General features: G+C 67.2%; 1 protein-coding gene across 6 annotated transcripts in view; it reads left to right on the top strand.

The window, feature by feature from the left end:
• The window catches only part of COL18A1 (collagen type XVIII alpha 1 chain), a 74,698-nt gene that overhangs the window by 36,691 nt on the left and 19,161 nt on the right, over positions 1-18,846 (top strand). For 5 of the 6 annotated variants that reach the window (XM_072738702.1, XM_072738700.1, XM_072738699.1 and 2 more), the window contains exons 2-8: positions 7,951-8,495; positions 13,921-14,007; positions 14,634-14,681; positions 16,059-16,188; positions 17,330-17,400; positions 17,600-17,719; positions 17,986-18,012. In XM_072738702.1, coding sequence (XP_072594803.1) covers positions 7,951-8,495; positions 13,921-14,007; positions 14,634-14,681; positions 16,059-16,188; positions 17,330-17,400; positions 17,600-17,719; positions 17,986-18,012 — 1,028 coding nt within the window. Of the gene's footprint in view, positions 1-62; positions 325-7,950; positions 8,496-13,920; positions 14,008-14,633; positions 14,682-16,058; positions 16,189-17,329; positions 17,401-17,599; positions 17,720-17,985; positions 18,013-18,846 lie in introns of all 6 variants that reach the window. The other variant, XM_072738703.1, reaches the window with a different exon arrangement.

Below are 18,846 nucleotides of genomic sequence, written 5' to 3'. Positions count from 1 at the left end.
GGGACGAGGGTGAGGACGGGTCGTGTCCCGAGCCTGGGAGCAGGTGTTACTCCTGCCTGCAGGGGAGAAACCGAGGCCTAGTGGGGATAGAGACGGGGTGTGCGCTGCTGGGCTAGCCGGAGGGAGCGGGAGTGGCCCGGGACTGCGCCTCAGTGCCGCACGGACGCCGGAGAAGCAGAGCCCCGGGCCGCGGGGACCCCAGCTGGCCAGTGGGGACGCGTCACGGTGACGGCTCGGGGACGACGCCCAGCCCGTCTGTCAGGGACCCGCCAGGCGCGCAGGCTTCCCAGACGCTGGGCTTCGATCCACTGCCTTTAATGGGAGGTGAGTTCAGAAGCGGTTAGTGTTGTTCAAATGCTTCAGTCGCCTGCGGTGTCCACGTAACTCTGATGTAAGGAGACGAGGCCGCCTCGTGGACGGGTGCCTAGGCCTGCCCCCCCCACCCAGCAAACCTACAAGTACCATTTGAGGACGTGGTCGAGCTTTCCCGGAGGTGCCCCCATGGCTTCGGCTTCCTTGCTGGGGCGTCAGGTGCCCGGAGCCGTGGATGCGACGGCCTGCAGGTCGGGAGGCAGGTGGCTCTCGGAGTGGCGGTTTGCGTCCGCCCCTCAGCATCCAGCTCAGCGTGGTCTTGGCGGTTACTCCGTCCTGCTCCGAGGAAGGCTGACGTGGGACATCGGGCAGACAGGAGCTCATCTTTGGCCTCACTGAGGAGGAGCGAGATGGCGGCTGCGAGTATGCCCTCCCCCGGGGGCCAGCTCCCTGACACTGTCCTTCCCCTTGGTGAAGGAGCTGTCCCTCCTGCTGCACGGCCGTAACCTTTGACCGCTTTCTTTTCAGTTGAGAAATCAAGTCTTAAATCATTGTTACTGTTATATATCGTGTGAGAAGGTGGCCCACCCACCTTCATCCGTCCCCTCATCCACCTGTCCATCCATCCATCCCTCCATCCATTCACCCATCTTTCCATCCCTCCATCCAGCCCTCCATCCACAGATCCATCCATCCATCCACCTACCCATCCCTCCGTCCCTCCCTCCCTCCATCCACCCAGCATCCATCTATCCATCATCCACCCATCCTTCCATCCCTCCATCCCTCCATCTACCCATCCATCCACAGATCCATCTATCCATCTATCCATCCATCCACCTGCCCATCCACCCATTCACCCATCCCTCCATCCATCCCTTCATCCATCCATCCACCCGTCCATCCATCCATCCATCCATCCACCTAGCATCCATCTATCCATCCACCTGCCCATCCACCCATCCATCCATCCCTCCATCCATCTATAGATCCATCTATCTACCTACCCATCCACCCATCCACACATCCCTCCATCCGCCCATTCACCCATCCACCCCTCCATCCATCTACAGATCCATCCATCCATCCACTTACCCATCCACCCATCCTTTCATCCCTCCATCCCTCCACCCACCCACCCATCCACAAATCCATCCATCCATCCACCTACCCATCCATCCCTCTCTCCCTCCATCCATCCACCCAGCATCCATCTATCCATCATCCACCCATCCTTCCATCCCTCCATCCCTCCATCTACCCATCCATCCACAGATCCATCTATCCATCTATCCATCTATCCACCTGCCCATCCACCCATTCACCCATCCCTCCATCCATCCCTTCATCCATCCATCCACCCGTCCATCCATCCATCCATCCACCTAGCATCCATCTATCCATCATCCACCCATCTACCCATCCACCCATCACTCCATCCATCCATCCATCCACCTGCCCATCCATCCCTCCATCCATCTATAGATCCATCTATCTACCTACCCATCCACCCATCCACCCATCCCTCCATCCGCCCATTCACCCATCCACCCCTCCATCCATCTACAGATCCATCCATCCATCCACTTACCCATCCACCCATCCTTTCATCCCTCCATCCCTCCACCCACCCACCCATCCACAAATCCATCCATCCATCCACCTACCCATCCCTCCATCCACCCCCCCCCACCCATCTGTCCATCCATCTGGGTGTTGGATCAGGTTTACCATGTTGGAATGTGATTGTCCCACGTAATACGCAGTTGTTTCTGTCGTGGAACCTGTGTCTGGAGCAAACCAGGTGGCAGGGCCAGACGCTCAGCCCTGCGCTGTTGAGCAGTTTTGTGTGTCAGTGATTCCAGCATAGGATGCTGCCCGTGAGGCTTTCCCTGCTGGAGTCTGGGCCCAGCCTCTCCCCCACCGCCATGCTGCTTTCCCTCCAAGTTCTTCTCCGGATTCCTGGTCCTTGGGCACGCGGGAGGCCCGCAGCCACTCCCTCCCCTGGGGCCGTGTGCCCAGAGGCTGACAGTGCTGCCTCGTCCACTGCAGGCACCACGGCCAGGGTCCCAGGGGCCCCAACGTGTCTTTGAAGCATGTGAAACCGCTCAGGGCCCCCGCCCCCTTGCACTGCACCCGTGGGCAGCCCCCCTTGGAAAGACCCGGTTCTGCAGACACGTGGCCTCAGTTCTGAGGAGGAGAGAGCCAGTGCTCGGAGTGAGCCTTCCTGCCCCCGAACCCGCAAACGCTGGCCTGGGGGGGCCACCTGTCCTGCCCCTCTCCTCCCCTAGGACCACGCTGCTCCGTCTTCCTGTTCTCCCCGGGTTACGTCTACCCCAGGACTAGCTCACGGGCACGCTGGCATCGAGACTGGAGCGCACAGGAGAGGGCTGAAGGCGCCTTCCAAGCGCCCCTGGCTGCTGGGATGGGGCGTCTTTCTGTTCCCGCTGTGGGCTTGCACAGATGCGTGTGTCTGAGTTTCCGTGGCTGCTGTGACGCGTGACCCCGACCCTCGTGGCGGAAGACGACACTAACGCTGTTCTCGAGGTCGGAGTCTCACGGGGCTAAGGTGGAGGTGTGTCTGCGGGGCCGTGCTCCTTCTGGGGGCCGCAGGGAAGAGCGTGCCCGCCTCTGCCGGCTTCTGGGGGCCGCCAGTGTGCCCCCGCCTGGGAGGTGCCCCTGCTCTTCGGGATGCACGCGTTAGGTTTGATGAACCTCCCCATCTGGGGCCATGACACTCCGCCCCTCTGCAAACCACCACTTGCAGGTTCGGGCACGCGGAACGGACATTAGGGCCCTGAGCTGTCTACCACGGCGTGCACGTGCGTGTGCGTGTGCGTGTGCGTGCACGGGCGCCCTTACGGATCTACACCCCGGTCCTTGCTCTGCGTGGATGGGCTCACTTTCTAGGTATCTAGAAGTCCCTCTTTACGGCGACGGGTCTCAAACGTCCCGTGGCACTCCGGGAGGTGCTCTCAGGCTTGGGTGCTCTGGTGTGTCCTCCCTCCCCCTCGAGGGCGGACCTTTGGGTGTCCCCCGCCTCCTGTAGCAGAGGATGCTGTACTGGCTCCGCGCACCCTCTCTCATCTGTTCGCCCGTCCCCGAGGGCCCTGATTTGGGCTCCTGGTGACGGTGGTGCTTGGCGTGGCCCTGGGCCCCGGGGTCACGACCCTCTGCAGAGGTCATCATGTCCTTGGGCATCTTCTCTCCAGAGCTTCAGAAACCTTTCGCTCGGGCTTGGGTGGCCTGCATTGAACATGAAGACGAGCGTGGACGGTATCCACACGTCAGCCGCGGGTACCCTCGCCACCGAGGGTCGAGGATTTATTTGGGGGGGTGGAGAGCGAGAGGGAGAGGCTCCAGCAGGCTCCCCGCTGAGCACGGAGCCCGACCCGGGGCCCGATCCCTCAGGACCTGAGCCGAAACCAAGAGCCAGACGCTCAGCCCCCTGAGCCCGCAGGTGCCCCGAGGTGTTCGTTCTCAGCACCTTTGTCGACACAGCTCGGCCGTCTGTTACCTTGTGGTTGTGACCGAGTGTAATAAGCCGCGGGAGTGCAGCGTCCTTCCAAGGCTTATCAGGTTCAGGAAGTCCCTGCTCGTCCGTCTCACCCGGGGTGTTAGTTGGGTGCGTGGGCTGATGCCTGGTCCGTCACGTCTCCGTGGATTGTCGGAAAGTGTCACCTGCTTGCTCCGCAGGCCCCGCTCTCTCCCCTGACATCCACATCCCGCATCCGCGCTGTGCGTGTGACCCCGGGTGAACCCGCACCCACACGTCGTCATCACCTGGGGCCCACGGGGGACGTGAGGTCGGCGGGGGCCGGGGGACGACGCGCCCAGCACTGCATCCCCTCACGGGTGCTGGCCCTGGGAGTCCTCCTCCCCACCCCCGGCCCCCCAGCCTGCCCCGTCCCCCCGGCTGTGCCTGCCCCAGACCGTCGCGCGGTGCGCAGCCCCCCCGCCCTGGCTGCCGTCACCGGGTCACCCACGTCTTCGTCGCCGTCTCCCTGACGGCCTGGGACGCGGAGCAGCCTTCCTGATCTGCCCCCTGTGTCTCTGTGCAGGTCTCCCGTCCGCTCTTAAACACGTTGTTAGGGCGTGTTGTTGAGTGTTCAGGGATCTTTATGTATTGTAGGCGCCGTCCTCGATCAGCTGTGTCTTTTGCAAATATTTGCTGCCGGTCGGTGCTTGTCCTCTCACCCTCCTGACTTTCACAGGACAAGGTCCAGCCGGCCAGTTGTTTGTCTCCTGGATTGGACCCGTGGTGCCGGGTCTACAGGGTCATCCTCCCGTCCGGGGTCACCGGGGATTTCTCCTGTGTCGTCTTCTGGAAGTGTCATAGTTTCGCATCCTACACCGTGTCCGTGACCCCTTGTGAGCCAGTCGAGAGGAGCATAAGGTCCGTGTCCACGTTCCCCCTGCGTGTGGACGTCCAGATGTCCAGCGCCGCCTGCGGAGGGCACGGCCTTCGCCCCGTGGGTGGCCTCGCTCCTTTGTCAAGGATCCGTCGGGGGCGTTCGTGTGGCTGTTTCTGGGCTCTCCCTCCTGTTCCGTCCACCTGCTGGCCTGTCCCGCCCCCACCCAGGGCCCCACGGTCCTGATCGCGGCCGCCCTACAGCGAGTGCTGGGGCCGCGGAGTGTCGTCCTCCGACTTCACTCTTTTCCAACACGGTGTTGGCTGTTCTGGGTCCTTTAGCTTCTCACAGAGACTTTAGAATCCGTTTGTCGATATCCACAGAGACCTTGGTGGGATTTTGATTGGGGCGGCATTGAGTCTACAGGCCAGGGCGGGGAGACCTGACGTCCTGACAAGCCTGAGTCTTTCTATCCATGGGCAGGGACTCTCCCTGCATTGATTAGTTCTCTGATTTATTTTGGCAGAATTTTGCAGTTTTCCTCCTGCGGATGTTGTGCGTATACACGTTATATTTAACCTAGATAAGTTGTCGGCGGGAACGCTAATGGAAACGGTGTGTCTTGTTCCAAATCCTGCTTGTTCGTTACTGATACGTAGGAAAGGGACTGAATTCCGTATATTGATCGTGTATCCTACGACCTTGAGTAATCACTCCCAGGAGACTGGTTTTGTTTTTCTGTCAGTTCTTTTTGGATTTTCTGCGTAGACGATCACGTCCTCTACGGACAGACAGTGGTTCCTTTTCCTTCCCAATCTGTGTACTTCTATTTCCTGTTCTTGCCTTATTGCTTTAGCCAGGATCTCTAGCCCGGTTTTGAAAAGCCACGGTGAGAGAGACGTCCTTACCTTGTCCCCGATCTCGGTGAGAAAGCTTCAGGTTTCTCACCATCAAGTGGGTTATGAGCCGTAGGGATGTTTTGTAGGAATTCTTCATCCAATGAAGGAAATTCTGTTTTTATTCGTGATTTACTGAGAGCTTTCACCATGAGTGAGTGTTGGATTCGGTCAAATGCTTTTTCTACATCCGTAGACATGATTTTGTGATTCTTTTTAGTCACTGTGTTGAGGAGGTGGATTCCCTTAGTTGGGTTTTGAAGGTTAAACCAGCCTGACGTACCAGGATAAGTCCCACCTGGTCATGGCTGGCCTGTCCGCAAGGGAGGTTGTCCCCAACTGGGCAAGTCCCCCGATTCCTTAACCCGAGTGAGCATCGGCCAACAGGAGGGGGCCCCACTTGCCAAAAGATATCACCCACTGTGTTCCCACGAAGGTGTTCTTCCAGACTCTCAGAGCGTGGCACGGGCATTTGCTTTTTTGGAGAGATCTTGGTTCCCTGCCCACGACAGCTGGGCCAGGGCCTTCAGAGCAGCAGCTGCCACGAGCTCTGCAGGGAGGTGACCGCACCGCGTCCTCCACTCACAGTGCCTGCAACTGGACAGCGGACCCGTGATTTTTGGGCCGTGGCATCTGGACGCTTACTCCCCATGGGAACCACGAGGACTTTCGTGGAGAGGAAGAGGAGCTGCCCGAGGCTCGCCGGGGACCCGGGCCTGCCCTTGTAGCGTGCCGTTGCCCTGCAGCCCAGGACATCCACGGCTGCTGCATCTTGCGTTGTACAGCAGTCTGGAGAACTCGTAGCTGCCTGGGAGGAAGGGCAGTGGTGGGCGAGCCCATGTTTAACTCTGGGCACAGCTGAGTCAGGACGGCAGCGCCATGACATGCAGGCTGGGCAGAGTCCTGTTCCTGAGTCTCAGAACGTCTCCCCGAGTGCACCCTCAGCCCCGGGAACTTGTGATGTGAAGAGGGCGTCGCAGCAGCTGCCATCTGGGTGCACAGCAGGGGGGGTCTGACTTTGAGCATCAAGCAGGGGCTGTCTTCCCGGGGCCTGGGGTCTTCCCGTGAGGCTCCCCGCTGCTCCCTAGGCCTGAGGCCAGGCCGCTGCCGGAGCGAGGCTGTGCCTGCACTGACTTGACATGAGATGAGAGTCTTGCCTGCAGGCGAGGGGGGCCCTGGCTGGTGGTGCTGGTGGGAAGTCAGGGCCCTGCAGAGGGGAGACAGGACGCCCAGCACCGCCCCGGGCGCACCAGCCCTGGGAGGGACCCAAAGGGCATGTGCTCCTGCCCTGCGTGGCTCCGGGCTCTCCTCTGTGTTCATTGTTCTGTCTCCAAGAGCTCTTTGAAAGATGGAGCTTGCCTTAGGAAGTTGGGGTTTGGCATTTCTCCCCACTGCTCTGACCTCGTCAGCTGGGCCCTGCCGCTCAGGGCTAGAGCCCAGGTACCCACCCACCACCCTCCTCAGGACTCCCGCTCGCCAGAAGCCCCTTCCCTGGAGAGCGTCTTCTCCACGTAACTCTCCCCTTGCAGGTGGACCACACCAGGGTCTTCAGAGAAGGGGCTTGGGGTCGGGGCTCTTGGCCGCACTGTGGCCCCGGATTCCCGGCTCCGGCTGTGGGCACGCAGGCAGGAAATCACCCTGCCCTCTGCGCCCAGCGCCTGATGCTCCCGGCCCAAGGTCGCAGGCTCTGGTGGCCCCTTCCTGCCCAGGAAGCCTTCTGGTCCCACCTGGAAGGACAAGATACGCGGGAGAAGGCTGGGCACCGTACTGTGTCCCCAGCCTAGACTTGTGCCACCTCCCTGTGCTGGGGGTCACCCCGAGAGGGACCCGCTGGGGCTGGGACTCCACGACACGGTGGGCAGGGACACCGCACAAGGGCCCCGACAAAGCTGGGCGCCTGGTGGGCTGTGTTACAAGTGTGTGCAGAGGCTCAGACCACGAGCACCGGGCCCTGATCTGCGCCAGGGTTTAGTTGTGTGCAGGCTGGCTCCTCACAGGGATAAGCCTGCAGGGCCGCTGGGCTGTAGGGTTTCCCTCTGTGGCCCTTCAGACGTGTGGCTGAGGCCCACTGAGGCCCGCGGCCAGGTGGGGTGGTCCCGGGGGTGGAGGCTGGGCTGGGGTCCCAGCACATGCGTGGGCTGTCGGCCCTGAGCTCACGGGGCACCCTGCGCAGCCATGGCCTCTGGCCCCCTGATTGGGACAGTTCCTATTGCGTCCCCTGGGGCCTGGGAGTCCATGGAAGGAGGGACGGTGGCCCGTGGCCACGAGTCCTGGCCGTCCGTGGTGCCTGTAGAGGCAGGCCCGGAGCCCCTCGTGCCTCAGTGTCCTCCCGGTGCCCTGCCTGCTTGCTCCCGGGCACAGCCTCACTGGGGTCTTTCTCCTCTTTGCAGAGAGTCGGGGCTCGGAGGTGGGACTCCTGCAGCTGCTGGGAGAGCCCCCGCCCCAGCAGGTCACCCAGGTGGACGACCCCGATGTGGGGCCGGCTTTCGTCTTCGGCCCGGACGCCAACAGCGGCCAGGTGGCCCGGTACCACGTCCCCAGCCCGTTCTTCCGTGACTTCTCGCTGCTCATGCACGTGCGGCCGGCCACCGAGGGCCCGGGGGTGCTGTTTGCCATCACGGACGCGGCCCAGGCGGTGGTCTCCGTGGGCGTGAAGCTGTCGGGTGTGCGTGACGGGCAGCAGCACATCCAGCTCCTGTACACGGAGCCCGGGGCCGCCACGACCCGCACGGCCGCCAGCTTCCGCCTGCCCGCCTTCACCGGCCAGTGGACGCGCTTGGCGCTCAGCGTGGACGGCGCGACGGTGGCGCTGTTCGTGGACTGCGAGTTGTTCCAGAGGGTGCCCCTGGAGCGCTCCCCGGGGGGCCTGCAGCTGGAGCCCGGCGCCGGCCTGTTCGTGGCCCAGGCGGGAGGAGCGGACCCCGACAAGTTCCAGGTAAGCCACCGCGGCCGCCCCAGGGTGGGGGCCGCCTGGGGGGTGGGGGATGTTCCTGGTGTGGGGGCTGTCCCTGGGGGTGGGGGCCGCCTGGAGGGTGGGGGCCGTTCCCGGGGTGGGGGCTGCCCCAGGGTGGGGGCCGCCTGGAGGGTGGGGGCTGTTCCCGGGGTGGGGGCTGCCCCAGGGTGGGGGCCGCCTGGGGGGTGGGGGATGTTCCTGGTGTGGGGGCTGTTCCCGGGGTGAGGGCTGCCTGGGAGGTGGGGGCTGTTCCTGGGGTGAGGGCCACCTGGGGGATGGGGGCTGTTCCTGGGCTCGGGGGCTATGTCCGGAGGTGGGGGCCGTCCTGGGGGTGGGGGCTTCCCGGGGCGTGGGGGCCATCCCTGGGGGTGGGGGTTGTCCGGGGGGTGGGGGCTCCAGGGACAGGTGCCGTTGACCCCCTTGTGCTGCGGAGCCGGGGACGTCCAGGGTCCTCGCAGGTCGGGCTCTTTCCTGCTGTCCGAGCCCCGTGGGCACCTCCCTCCACGAGGGTCTTCCTGGCGGGAAGGCCGCCCACCCGCTGTGCTGGGGGGGGTTCGGGGGGGTCACGTCACCCCTGCATCAACCTGCTGCTCGTCCTCATTTTCACCGACCCCTGCAGCCTCCGCGCAGTCGGCTGGGGAGCCGCGAGGGCCGTCGCCCCAGGCCTGCACCCGGCCCTCAGGGAGGCCCCGTCCCCCAGGCCCAGGCCCTGCCTCGTTCTCCACAGGACGCAGATCCCGGAGCCCGGGTGGGGTCTCTCCCGGGGCCGCGGCCTCCCATGCTCACTCGCGGGCACGGTTCGCGGGTCCCCACCCGCCCCTGCACCAGCCCTGCCGCGTGGTCCAGACGGGGTCCCCGTGCGGGCCCGAGGGGGCAGCCCCCGGGGGACAAGGTGAATCATCACCCAGACAAAGGGCGGCCTGAGGAGCGAGGTTCTCAGCCGGCGACGGCGACAGCGTGGCCGATCTTTCCCCCCGCGGGAGCTCTGAGCCTCGGGGTCGGGCCACCGGGGCCTGGACACCACACTGGGCCCCTTTGTGTTTTCAGGCTGAGCCTCAAGCACGATGAACTGGGAGGAGGCCGGGGGGGCCGGGAGGGCTGGTGTCGTCGCGTCTCCCGGGGCGCCGAGGGGGCTGGGGACGGGGTGGCCCAGGGTGCGGCTGCGGGTCCCCGACACAGGGCGCGGTCACCAGTCCGCACAGGCCCGCGCCGTCCGGGTGTGTGGACGTGTGTGCCTGGGTTGCTGGCGTAGACACACTTTCATTTTTGCACACAATTCTTGGTTATTCGAATTTTTTCTTTAAAAAAAAGGAGACAATTGGTTCTTTTGTGGCCGGCCTGTTTCTGTGCTTTGCGGCTTTGCTCTGGGCGGTTCCACGGCTTCTTACTGGCTTGTCCCAAGCTCTTTCTGTAGGAGAGAACCGCTCCTCGGTCCCGTCCGCTGTAAATTTTATCTCCCGTTTGCTTTTTGCCTTTTTATCTTGTCACTTTTTCACGCAAGCCGTCGACATCCGTAACGTGGGAGACGCCCGTGGCGTGTAGCGTGGCGCCGAGCCTTGGGCGTGGGGAAGACGGGGCTGGAGCGGGGCGTGGGCCCCCCCGTGGGCCCTGGGGGGCGGCTGGAGGCCCAGCTGATGTCACCCACGAGTCGCGTCCTCCCGAGCCCCGCGTCCGCCCCCTGGCGGCCCGACTGGAGGCTTCAGGAATGTTCCGTGTGGGTGTTTGGTCCGATTGCAGCTGGCTGAGGGGCCAGGCTTGTGGGACCGGAGACCAGCCGCCCCAGCCCCGGGCTCTCCAGACTTTTGGGGCGAGGGTCCCGCCGTGACTCGTGCAACCGGGCTCCGGGAGGTGCAGCACGCGGGGCGGCCCCTCCGGGTGGGCATCCCACCCCCACACCCCTGCCGGGCGCCCCACGGAGCCTCTGCCGTGTCTGCCCAGGAAAGCGGGGCTTTGCAGGTTTCCTCCTCTCGAGTCCAGCGTGGGGCGGGTGTCCCCCGGGGCCGCGCTCCCGCCCGTTACTGGGGCGCCTGCCGGCTGCCGGCCCACTGCCTCTGAACGTCCCTACCTACTTCCACGGTGGCACCTCACGCGGGCCGGTCACGTACTGTGCCCGAGGGCCACCATGCAGCAGGGGGGACCGCCTCGGTGTGCGGCCCCGTGGCCACGTTGTGGACCAAAGCAGCGCCTGGTCCTCCGAAGCCGAGGGGTCACCCACCAGCCACGGGCGGGCCAGATGCCCGGGACGGCGCGGGACAGGCCGGGAGCGTGTCGTCAGGGGCCCCGGTTCCCCAGGCCGGCACCCGCCCCCGCCCCCGCCCCCGTCTCTAGGACAAGCGCGCCTGCCCCTTTTCCTTGCGGTAGGAGGGGGGAGGCGGAGGCCACAGCGGCAGCGTCTGTGACACAGTAACGTGCCCCGACGCGACCCCGCTGGGAGGAGCCCAGTGCTCTTGTGCCAACAGTCAGGGCCTGACGCAAGCAGGTGGTCAGAAGCCACTAGTGCAAGGAGCGTGGGGACCTGGGGAGGGGGGGACAGTGACCACTGCGGCTGGGCTGTGACCCGGGCCAGGCCCCCGGGCAGGGAGGGGGCGGAGGGTGGAGGGCGGAGCAGCCGAGCGAGGCAGGGGTGAGTCGGGCCGGGAGTGCGGGGTCCCCCCTGTAGGCTCACTCGGCCCCCCGCAGCCAGGACACGGCCCTCCCCGGAGAGTCGGGGCAGCCCACCCCAGGCCGTCAGGGGGTGACGGTCCCTACCACCCGCGGTGGCAGCCACAGGACACGGCTGCCGCGGCCTTTGTTCGCGAAGCTCAGCGGCGTCTCCGGGTTTCACAACGTCTGCCTCCCGGCCCGTGGGCTGCTGCCGGCGGGGCTGTGGCTTTTGCACAACCGACGTCTTCCCCACTAACGTGTCCTCGGGGAGCGGCGGCCGCTCTCCTTCCGCGCTGGTCGGTCGGGGCCGGGTCTGCGGGGGGCACGTGTGTCCCCTGCCCCCACCTGCCGGCAGCGCCCGCGCCCCCCTCATCGCTGCCACCCCAGGGAGAGCTCGACCTTCTGGAACCTAACATCAGCCCTGTGCCGTCCCTGCGCCTCCAAACCTGGGGACGCGTGTCAGCGGGGCCACCCCGTCCCTCCCTCGGCAGGGCGGGCGATCCCAGCACCTGCGTCCCAGCCCCGAGCCGCCGCCCCCCGACCTGAGCCCTGCTCCGTGAGGCCAGCGTGGCCTGTGTCTCCTGCGGGCAGCGGGCGGCATCTGCGTGTGCCGTGCTCCTGGTGTGCACACGTGTGCTCCCACACACAGGCTCACGCATACACGTGCTCAGGGCACGCAGGTGCCTACTCGCTTACATGCACACAGGCCTCACACGTCACCACATGCACACCTGCTCCATGCACCGAGGAGTGCAGTGGTCACATGCACACAGGTGCGCCCACACCTGCCCTCACCACATGCACACACACCTGCATGTTTGTCCACACGCACACGTGTTCACACGTGACCCGTCCACAGAGCTCACACTCCTCCCACGCAGCCTGGCCGCCCTCCCTGGTGGTCAGAACATCCCAGAATTAGAAGGAAGGACACTCGTTCCTCACGTGTACCCAGCCCCGTCCACAGCCGACTCCCCCACGGGGCACGGACCGTGTCTCTGGTCCTGGAGCCCCAGCTGGTCCAGTCCCCCCTGCTGCGTCTCCTCTACCTGCAGGGGTCACGGGGTGAGGACCGCAGCCCCGGGGGCAGCTCTGTGGGGGGGGATCCCCGGTGACCACCTTGAGGGGGGCTGGCCTCACTCTGACCTGGCGCTTGTGGGGATGCTGCAGGGTGGCAGGGGCCGGGGGTGGCGAGGGCGGCTGCGTGGCAGGCCCCATGGGCTCTGGGTCGACACAGGCCGTGGCTGGTGTCCTGGAAACGTCGGGGGCTGATCTCCGGCCCCGGCAGACAGTGCTCTCTCTGCGGGGCCGCCGCCCTCCTGCGTGGGGTCAGGCCCGGCACGCCGCCCCCCTGCCCCTGCCCCCTGGGCCCCCACCCTGGCTGCTGTCCGTCGGCTTCCCTGGAGTGCCGCGAGGCCTGGACACAACCCGGCCACCCCAAAGAAACTTCCAGAACCCATAACCATCCTGACCCGGCTGAGAACCGGTGCAGCTGCCTTCTGGGCCTTGACCGGGGCCTCGGGCCATCCCTGCCTCCGACCTCCTGAAACACCGTGGTTAGGTGGGGACAGCGGTGACGGAGACGGTCCCGCCGTGGCCGCCGTGTTCAGCGCCCTCGGGTCAGCCCAGCTTTGGGAAGACTCTGTTGGTGACCCGAGCTGCGCCGGCTGCCGTGGCCTCGGCCCCTGTGTGCGTCCGTGCCAAGGGGTCGGTGCCTGAGCCCCGCGGGCTGGAAATGACGCACCGGCGTCCGACCGCTTCCTGCCCGTGTCCTCAGCGTGTCCTTCCCCTCGTGCTGGGGCCCTGTGGGGACCATGGGGCTTCGGGGCCTGGGTCCAGCCCTCCTTAGCCTCCCAGGGGCGGGTGTCGGGGCCTGAAGGAGCACGTGTGCACGTCCGACACATGGACACGTGTGCACACACGGGGATATGGGATGCGGCCCTGCAGGCCTCGCTGTCCAATGCAGGGAGGTGGGGGGGGGGCAGAGGGTCAGAGCCGCCCCCCTGGAGGGTCTAACCATCCTGGGTAGGGATCCAGGGGGGCTTCCTGGAGGAGGCAGCTTTGGGAAGCAAGGGGAGCCCTCCCGCAGGGCTCATGGGGACACGCGGGGCGTTGTTGGGTTGTCGTCACGTGCTCCTCGTTGCTGTGGGGCCGCAAGGTCACGGGGTGCAGGGTCGGCGATGGAGGGAGTCTGGAGGCCGTTGGGAGGAAGAAACAGAAGAACGTAGGGGGCATGTGCAGGCCGGAGGGCCAGGAGGCCCCTGCAGTGTGGGGCGGCCCTGAAGGGCATTTTGGGGTCCGTAGCGCCGGCGCAGCCCGCCTTCCCCGGAGCCCTGGCCGCCTGGCCGCGGCCTATCGCGAGGGCGGTGCAGACGCGCAGGCCGGATGCACCAAGTGTGGCTTCGGTTTGGGGGAGAAGCACCAGAGTGAGCCCCGCGGAGAAGGACGTCAAGTGAGAACAGGAAGCACCGGAACAGGCCTGTGGGTGCAGGCCTCAGCCTGGGGCGCGTCACGGGGGAGCTGCCCACATGGTCGCCCACCGGCAGCCCCCTCCGCCGCCCCCCCCGCGGCCCCAGCCCTCCTTGGTGCGGGGAGACCCGTGTCCTGCCTCCCGCCGCGCCGTCCGGGAGCCCAGCCTCCCTCCCCGGCCTCATGCAGGTGCTCCGGGAGCCCCGTCCCAGACCTTCTCGCTGCGAGCCGGGTGCTGGCCGGTGTGCACCCCCCATCCCAGAGCCCACGGTGACCCCCTGTCCCTCTGCCTCAGGGGATGATTGCGGAGCTGAGGGTGCGCGGGGACCCGCACGTGAGCCCCCTGCACTGCCTGGAGGAGGACGACGAGGACAGCGGCGGGGTGAGTGGGGCCGCGGCCGGAGGGTGGAGGCACAGGGCAGGGGCAGCCGGGAACCCCACGGGGGACTCGAGGGCTCGTGCGGGTGCCACGAGCCGGGGACGCCCTCATCAACGGCAACGTCAGGAGGAGCCGCCGGGCCTCCAGCCCTCCCCTGGGAGCTCCCGCGGATCCGGGCAGGAGCTCCAACAACCAGGAGGAGCCGGGGCCCCGTGGTCGCTCGTGGCCAGAGCGTGCGGCGTGTGTGCGTGTGCACGTGCCTGGGGTCTAAACAAGAAAATCCAGGTCTCGGGTGCGGGGGACGGAGGGCAGGGAGCCGGTGTCCTGGGGGATCCAGAGCTCAGAGTGTCCCCCGCCACCCCGGGGTGCACAGTGAGGCGCCAGCCGCGAGCAGGGGGAGATGACCGGTCACGGTCCCCACGGCCGCCTGTTCAGCACCGCCAGCGCGTCCACCTGCGCAGCCTTGTGTCGCAGAGCCGTGCGTGGAGCCCCCCATGCTGGGCTTCCGTCCCCTGGCTGTCCCCCCACACGGCGTCCTGGGAGCAGGGGGACAAGTTGAAAGAGGCGCGGGTGGCCCCGCGGGGACGGGGGTGCTCACCGGCGCTCTGCTCCTCCCCTGCCGCCCTCAGGTGTCTGGAGACTTCGGGAGCGGGCTGGAGGACGACAGGGAGCCGTCGGTGAGTGCCCGGGGCCGCCCTCCTGGGGTCCCGCCAGTGTGGCCGGTGAGCACGCGTGGGACACGCTCCCAGCTGGGCCCGGGACGCTGGGGTCAGGTGGCCCGTCCGGGAGATGCGCCCCCGTAGCTCTGTCTCAGGGGATTTACAGTTCGGTTTCTAATCCTAACACCCGCCCCCCGCCCGGGTTCCTGGGTGACCTTGGTGACCCGTTCCCGCCCGGCCGGTGGGTCTGTAACTCCCACGGAAGGGAAAGCAGGCAGGGGTCACGGCGAGGAAGGTTCCGGAGGCCAGACCAGAGCTCTCCCGGCTCCCCCCACCCAACACGGCACATGGGAGGGAAAAGGCCGCTTTTGCCCCACGTGCAGGGACGGGTGGCCCCCACCCCCTCCCTCCCAGGGCGCCGGGACCCCTGGCCCTGCAGTGGCCGGAGCGGTGCTGGGAGGGCGCCCAGTGGGCCCGGGTGCCCGTGACGGCCCTGCCCGCGTCCGGCGGCCTGCGGCGGGATGTGGGCCCTTTCCCCACCGAGCTCCCGTCCCTGCTGCAAACCAGAGCCGGGCACGCGGCCCCACGGGAAGGGCGCCCGGGCTGGGCCAGGGCCGCGGCGTGACGTGCTAGCACTAGAGGCCCCGGTGACCCGGGGCGGTCGCATATTTCCACCCTCTGCCCCCGACCTGCGGCCCTCAGGCCAGGCCGGCCTGCTGCTGGGGGCCTCCCTGCTGCCAGGGGACTGGCCTCAGCCCTCCCAGGGCGCCCCCCCCACCCCGCCCTCCGTGGCCGCTCGGGGCCTCCGCTCCCTTGGGGTCAGCGGCTCAGGGATGTCGGGAGGCCAGCGGGGGCCCGGGGGTCAGCTGGGGGGCCTGGCGGCCGGCAGGTCACAGGAGAACGGCCACCGAGTGCCCTGACCTTGTGGGGTCACCGGAGCTCCCGCCCAGGGTGGGGCGGGCGGTGGCAGGAGCCTTCGGGCGCCCGCGTGCCTGGGGCCCCGTCCTGGGGCTGCGTGTGCCCCGGGGCCAGCCTTCCCCCTCGGGGGTGTAGATCCAGCCCCGCCAGGCAGGTCGCTGACCCCGGGGAGGAGCTGGGGCGCTTGAGGGTCACCGGGCTGTCCTGGGCCCCGAGCCTCCCTGGCCCGCGGGGAGACCTCCAGGCTTGGGGCGCGGGGACCCCGACCCACGGGCTGTTTAGGAGAAGCCAGTGCGCGAGCCCCGGAGCGTCCCCCCAGGACGAAGCTCCTGCTGCTGTTGTCGTGTCTCTGAGAATCCGTGGAGCTCGCACCGGCCAGCGCGAACCGCCCCACGGACAGACTGGCCCGTGCCCGCGCCCAGGACGGCCGCCTGTGCGGAGTAACGGGCTGCTTCTCCCACCCTCACCTTTTGCCAGGGTCTGCTCCCCAAAGCCGAGCTCCCCGAGGCTCCCCCGGTCACTTCTCCGCCCTTGGCTGGAGGCAGGGACGTGGAAGATTCCAGAACGGAAGAAATCGAGGAAGAAGCCACGGCGTCCCCGTTGGGAGGTAAGGCTGTTCGGTGGGTGGTGTGCGGGGCCGGAGGGGCTCCCGTCCGTCGGGGACACACGCCCAGCCCAGCCCGGGCAGTGGTCAGCGCCCGCCCGGCCCCACGGCCCCAGGGGACTCGACCCGGAGCCGCAGCTTGGCCTCGCTGTGTTCTGTGTCCCGTCTCTCACGTTCGTGTCACCGGTGGGGGTCGGTGGGGCCGTCGCGAGGGTGCAGGGGGCTCGCCAGGAGGCCCCAGGGCTGGCTTTGCAGGACAGCTGGTTGCACAGGTCACCTCTGCCCAGGATGTCCGTGAAGCAGGCCCGTCCCAGGTCGGCCTCTGGGGTCGGGGACGTTCCCTGTGGCCCTGGAGGTCTACGGGGTGGGCTGCGGGGCGGGGGCTCAGGTGGACCTGGTGGGGGCCAGGGTGCAGGGGCTCAGGGGACATGGGCGTGGACCTGCTGGGGGCTGGGATGCAGGGGCTCAGGGGGCTCGGGCGTGGACCTGCTGGGGGCCGGGGTGCAGGGGCTCAGGGGGCTCAGGTGGACCTGCTGGGGGCTGGGGTGCAGGGGCTCAGGGGGCTCAGGTGGACCTGCTGGGGGCCGGGGTGCAGGGGCTCAGGGGGCTCGGGCGTGGACCTGCTGGGGGCTGGGATGCAGGGGCTCAGGGGGCTCGGGCGTGGACCTGCTGGGGGCTGGGATGCAGGGGCTCAGGGGGCTCGGGCGTGGACCTGCTGGGGGCCGGGGTGCAGGGGCTCAGGGGGCTCGGGCGTGGACCTGCTGGGGGCCGGGGTGCAGGGGCTCAGGGGGCTCGGGCGTGGCCCCGCTGGGGGCTGGGGTGCAGGGCAGGGGCTCGGGCGTGGACCTGCTGGGGGCTGGGGGCCGGGGTGCGTGTCGGTCACCGTAGATTACAACCCGACACGTCCTGAGTGGGAGCATCTGGTGTCAGGAAACGTCCTCGCTCTCGGGGCTGTGCGCCTCCTGGCGGAGGGGTGGTGATAGATGTGGCGAGCTCCGGTGCCCAGGGAGAGGAGTGACGTGGGCCTGGGTGTGGGCAGGTGCATGTCGGGGCCACGGCTGGGCTCCGGGCAGCCTGGGGTCGGGGCAGGAGCGGGGGAGCCTGGCCGTGCTCCGGGGACCGACGGCCGCCTCTGCCTCCCCAGCTCGGACCCTCCCCGGCTCGGCTACAGTCACCGCAGAGAGCGCCCAACGCCTTGGGGGCAGCCTGCAGGAGGTGAGCCCCCTCCCCGGGCCCCTCCCCGGACCCCAGGGTGGTCGGTGCTTCAGTCCACTCACCCGAGCTCCGGGAGCCCGTGGCCGGCGCTGTGTGCCCTGTGCCGGCACGTCCCCTGCGGGTCCCTGGGATACCAGGCCCAGCCTCGGGGGGGTGCAGCCGCCGGCCCCAGCCTGTGCCCTCGCCTCCTCGTCCCCAGGCTCCTACAGGCCCTGCGGCGCACAATCCTGAAGCATGGCCGGGACCCGGGCCTCAGGGCCCCCCGGGTCCCCCAGGGCCGCCAGGGAAGGATGGCACCCCTGGAAGGGACGGTGAGCCGGTGAGCACCTTCCGTGGGTCGGGCGGGCACCGGCGGGGTGCTGGTGCCAGGGCAGCAGGTCCCGGGACGGAGACCCTGGGGCGGCCCTGACCCCGAGGCTGCTTCCTCGCCGCTCCAGGAGGGGAGGGCGGCCAGGGGGGCTGGCAGGGGGCCGCTGTCCCTCCCCGGGTCATCCGTGGGGCTTGGGGCTCGGGTGCGGGTCTCTGTTCAGACCGGGCGGGCGCGGGGCGTCGGGCGGTCGCTGACGGTTCTCTTGCACGTTCCAGGGGGATCCCGGTGAGGACGGGAGGCCGGTGAGTTTGATTCAGAGCCAGGTGTTCCTGTCTCGTGTGTGTGAGACCCTCAGGGCCCTTCCCCGTGACCCCCCGTCAGCGCCACACAGCACACAGATCCCTACATGAACCGTTTTGAAAATGCAGCTTAACGCCCGCTGAGAAAATACAAGCCTATTGATAGAAACACAGCTGTGCCGGGTGCCGGGAGTTAGGCTCCTTGCAGGTCAGGAAGGGGAGAGAAAAGGTGCAGCTTCCAGGCTCCTAGAGGAGCAAACACCTGAGGGATGGGGAGGGGGCGAGGGGGCGAGGGGGCGAGGGGGCGAGGGGCGGCGCAGACCCGCCCGCAGTCGCCGCAGATAGAGCGTCTGGGTGGAAAGCACCGCGTCTGGGTTGTTAGGAAGCCACAGATGCTGATAACGTGACACGGGAAGGTTGCCCGCGAGATGGGGGATCCCGCAGGCGGCGCCCAGTAGGGAGCCCGGGAGGGGCGGCCCCGGTGCCCCCGACACCGCTCGTCCGCGTCTGGGATGCTGCGGAGGACAGGAGGGATATTCCCTACTGAGGCCAGGCCGTCCCTGAGTCCCCGGTGCTACGGTCGCCTGCGGGGTCCTGGGGGCTGAGGACACCAGCCAGTGCTCAGTCCGTGCGGCCTGGACCCCGCAGGACGTGGGGACGGGGACAGCTCGCTCCGCTTGAACGAGCCAGAGTCTCGAGTGTGCCCGGCGCCCGTGGACACGCAAACACACACCACCTCCGCCCCACCAGGGGCAGCCGCGCAGGCGCTCAGTCCACAGTGCCTCCCCTCGCACCCATGCATACGCAGGTGCACACGTGTAGGTATACACACATACA

This window comes from Vulpes vulpes, chromosome 15 (genome assembly GCF_048418805.1).
Source record: "Vulpes vulpes isolate BD-2025 chromosome 15, VulVul3, whole genome shotgun sequence".
Lineage (NCBI taxonomy): Eukaryota > Metazoa > Chordata > Mammalia > Carnivora > Canidae > Vulpes > Vulpes vulpes.
The sequence above is the reverse complement of the archived record's forward strand: the minus strand, read 5'-3'. Positions and strand labels throughout refer to the sequence as shown.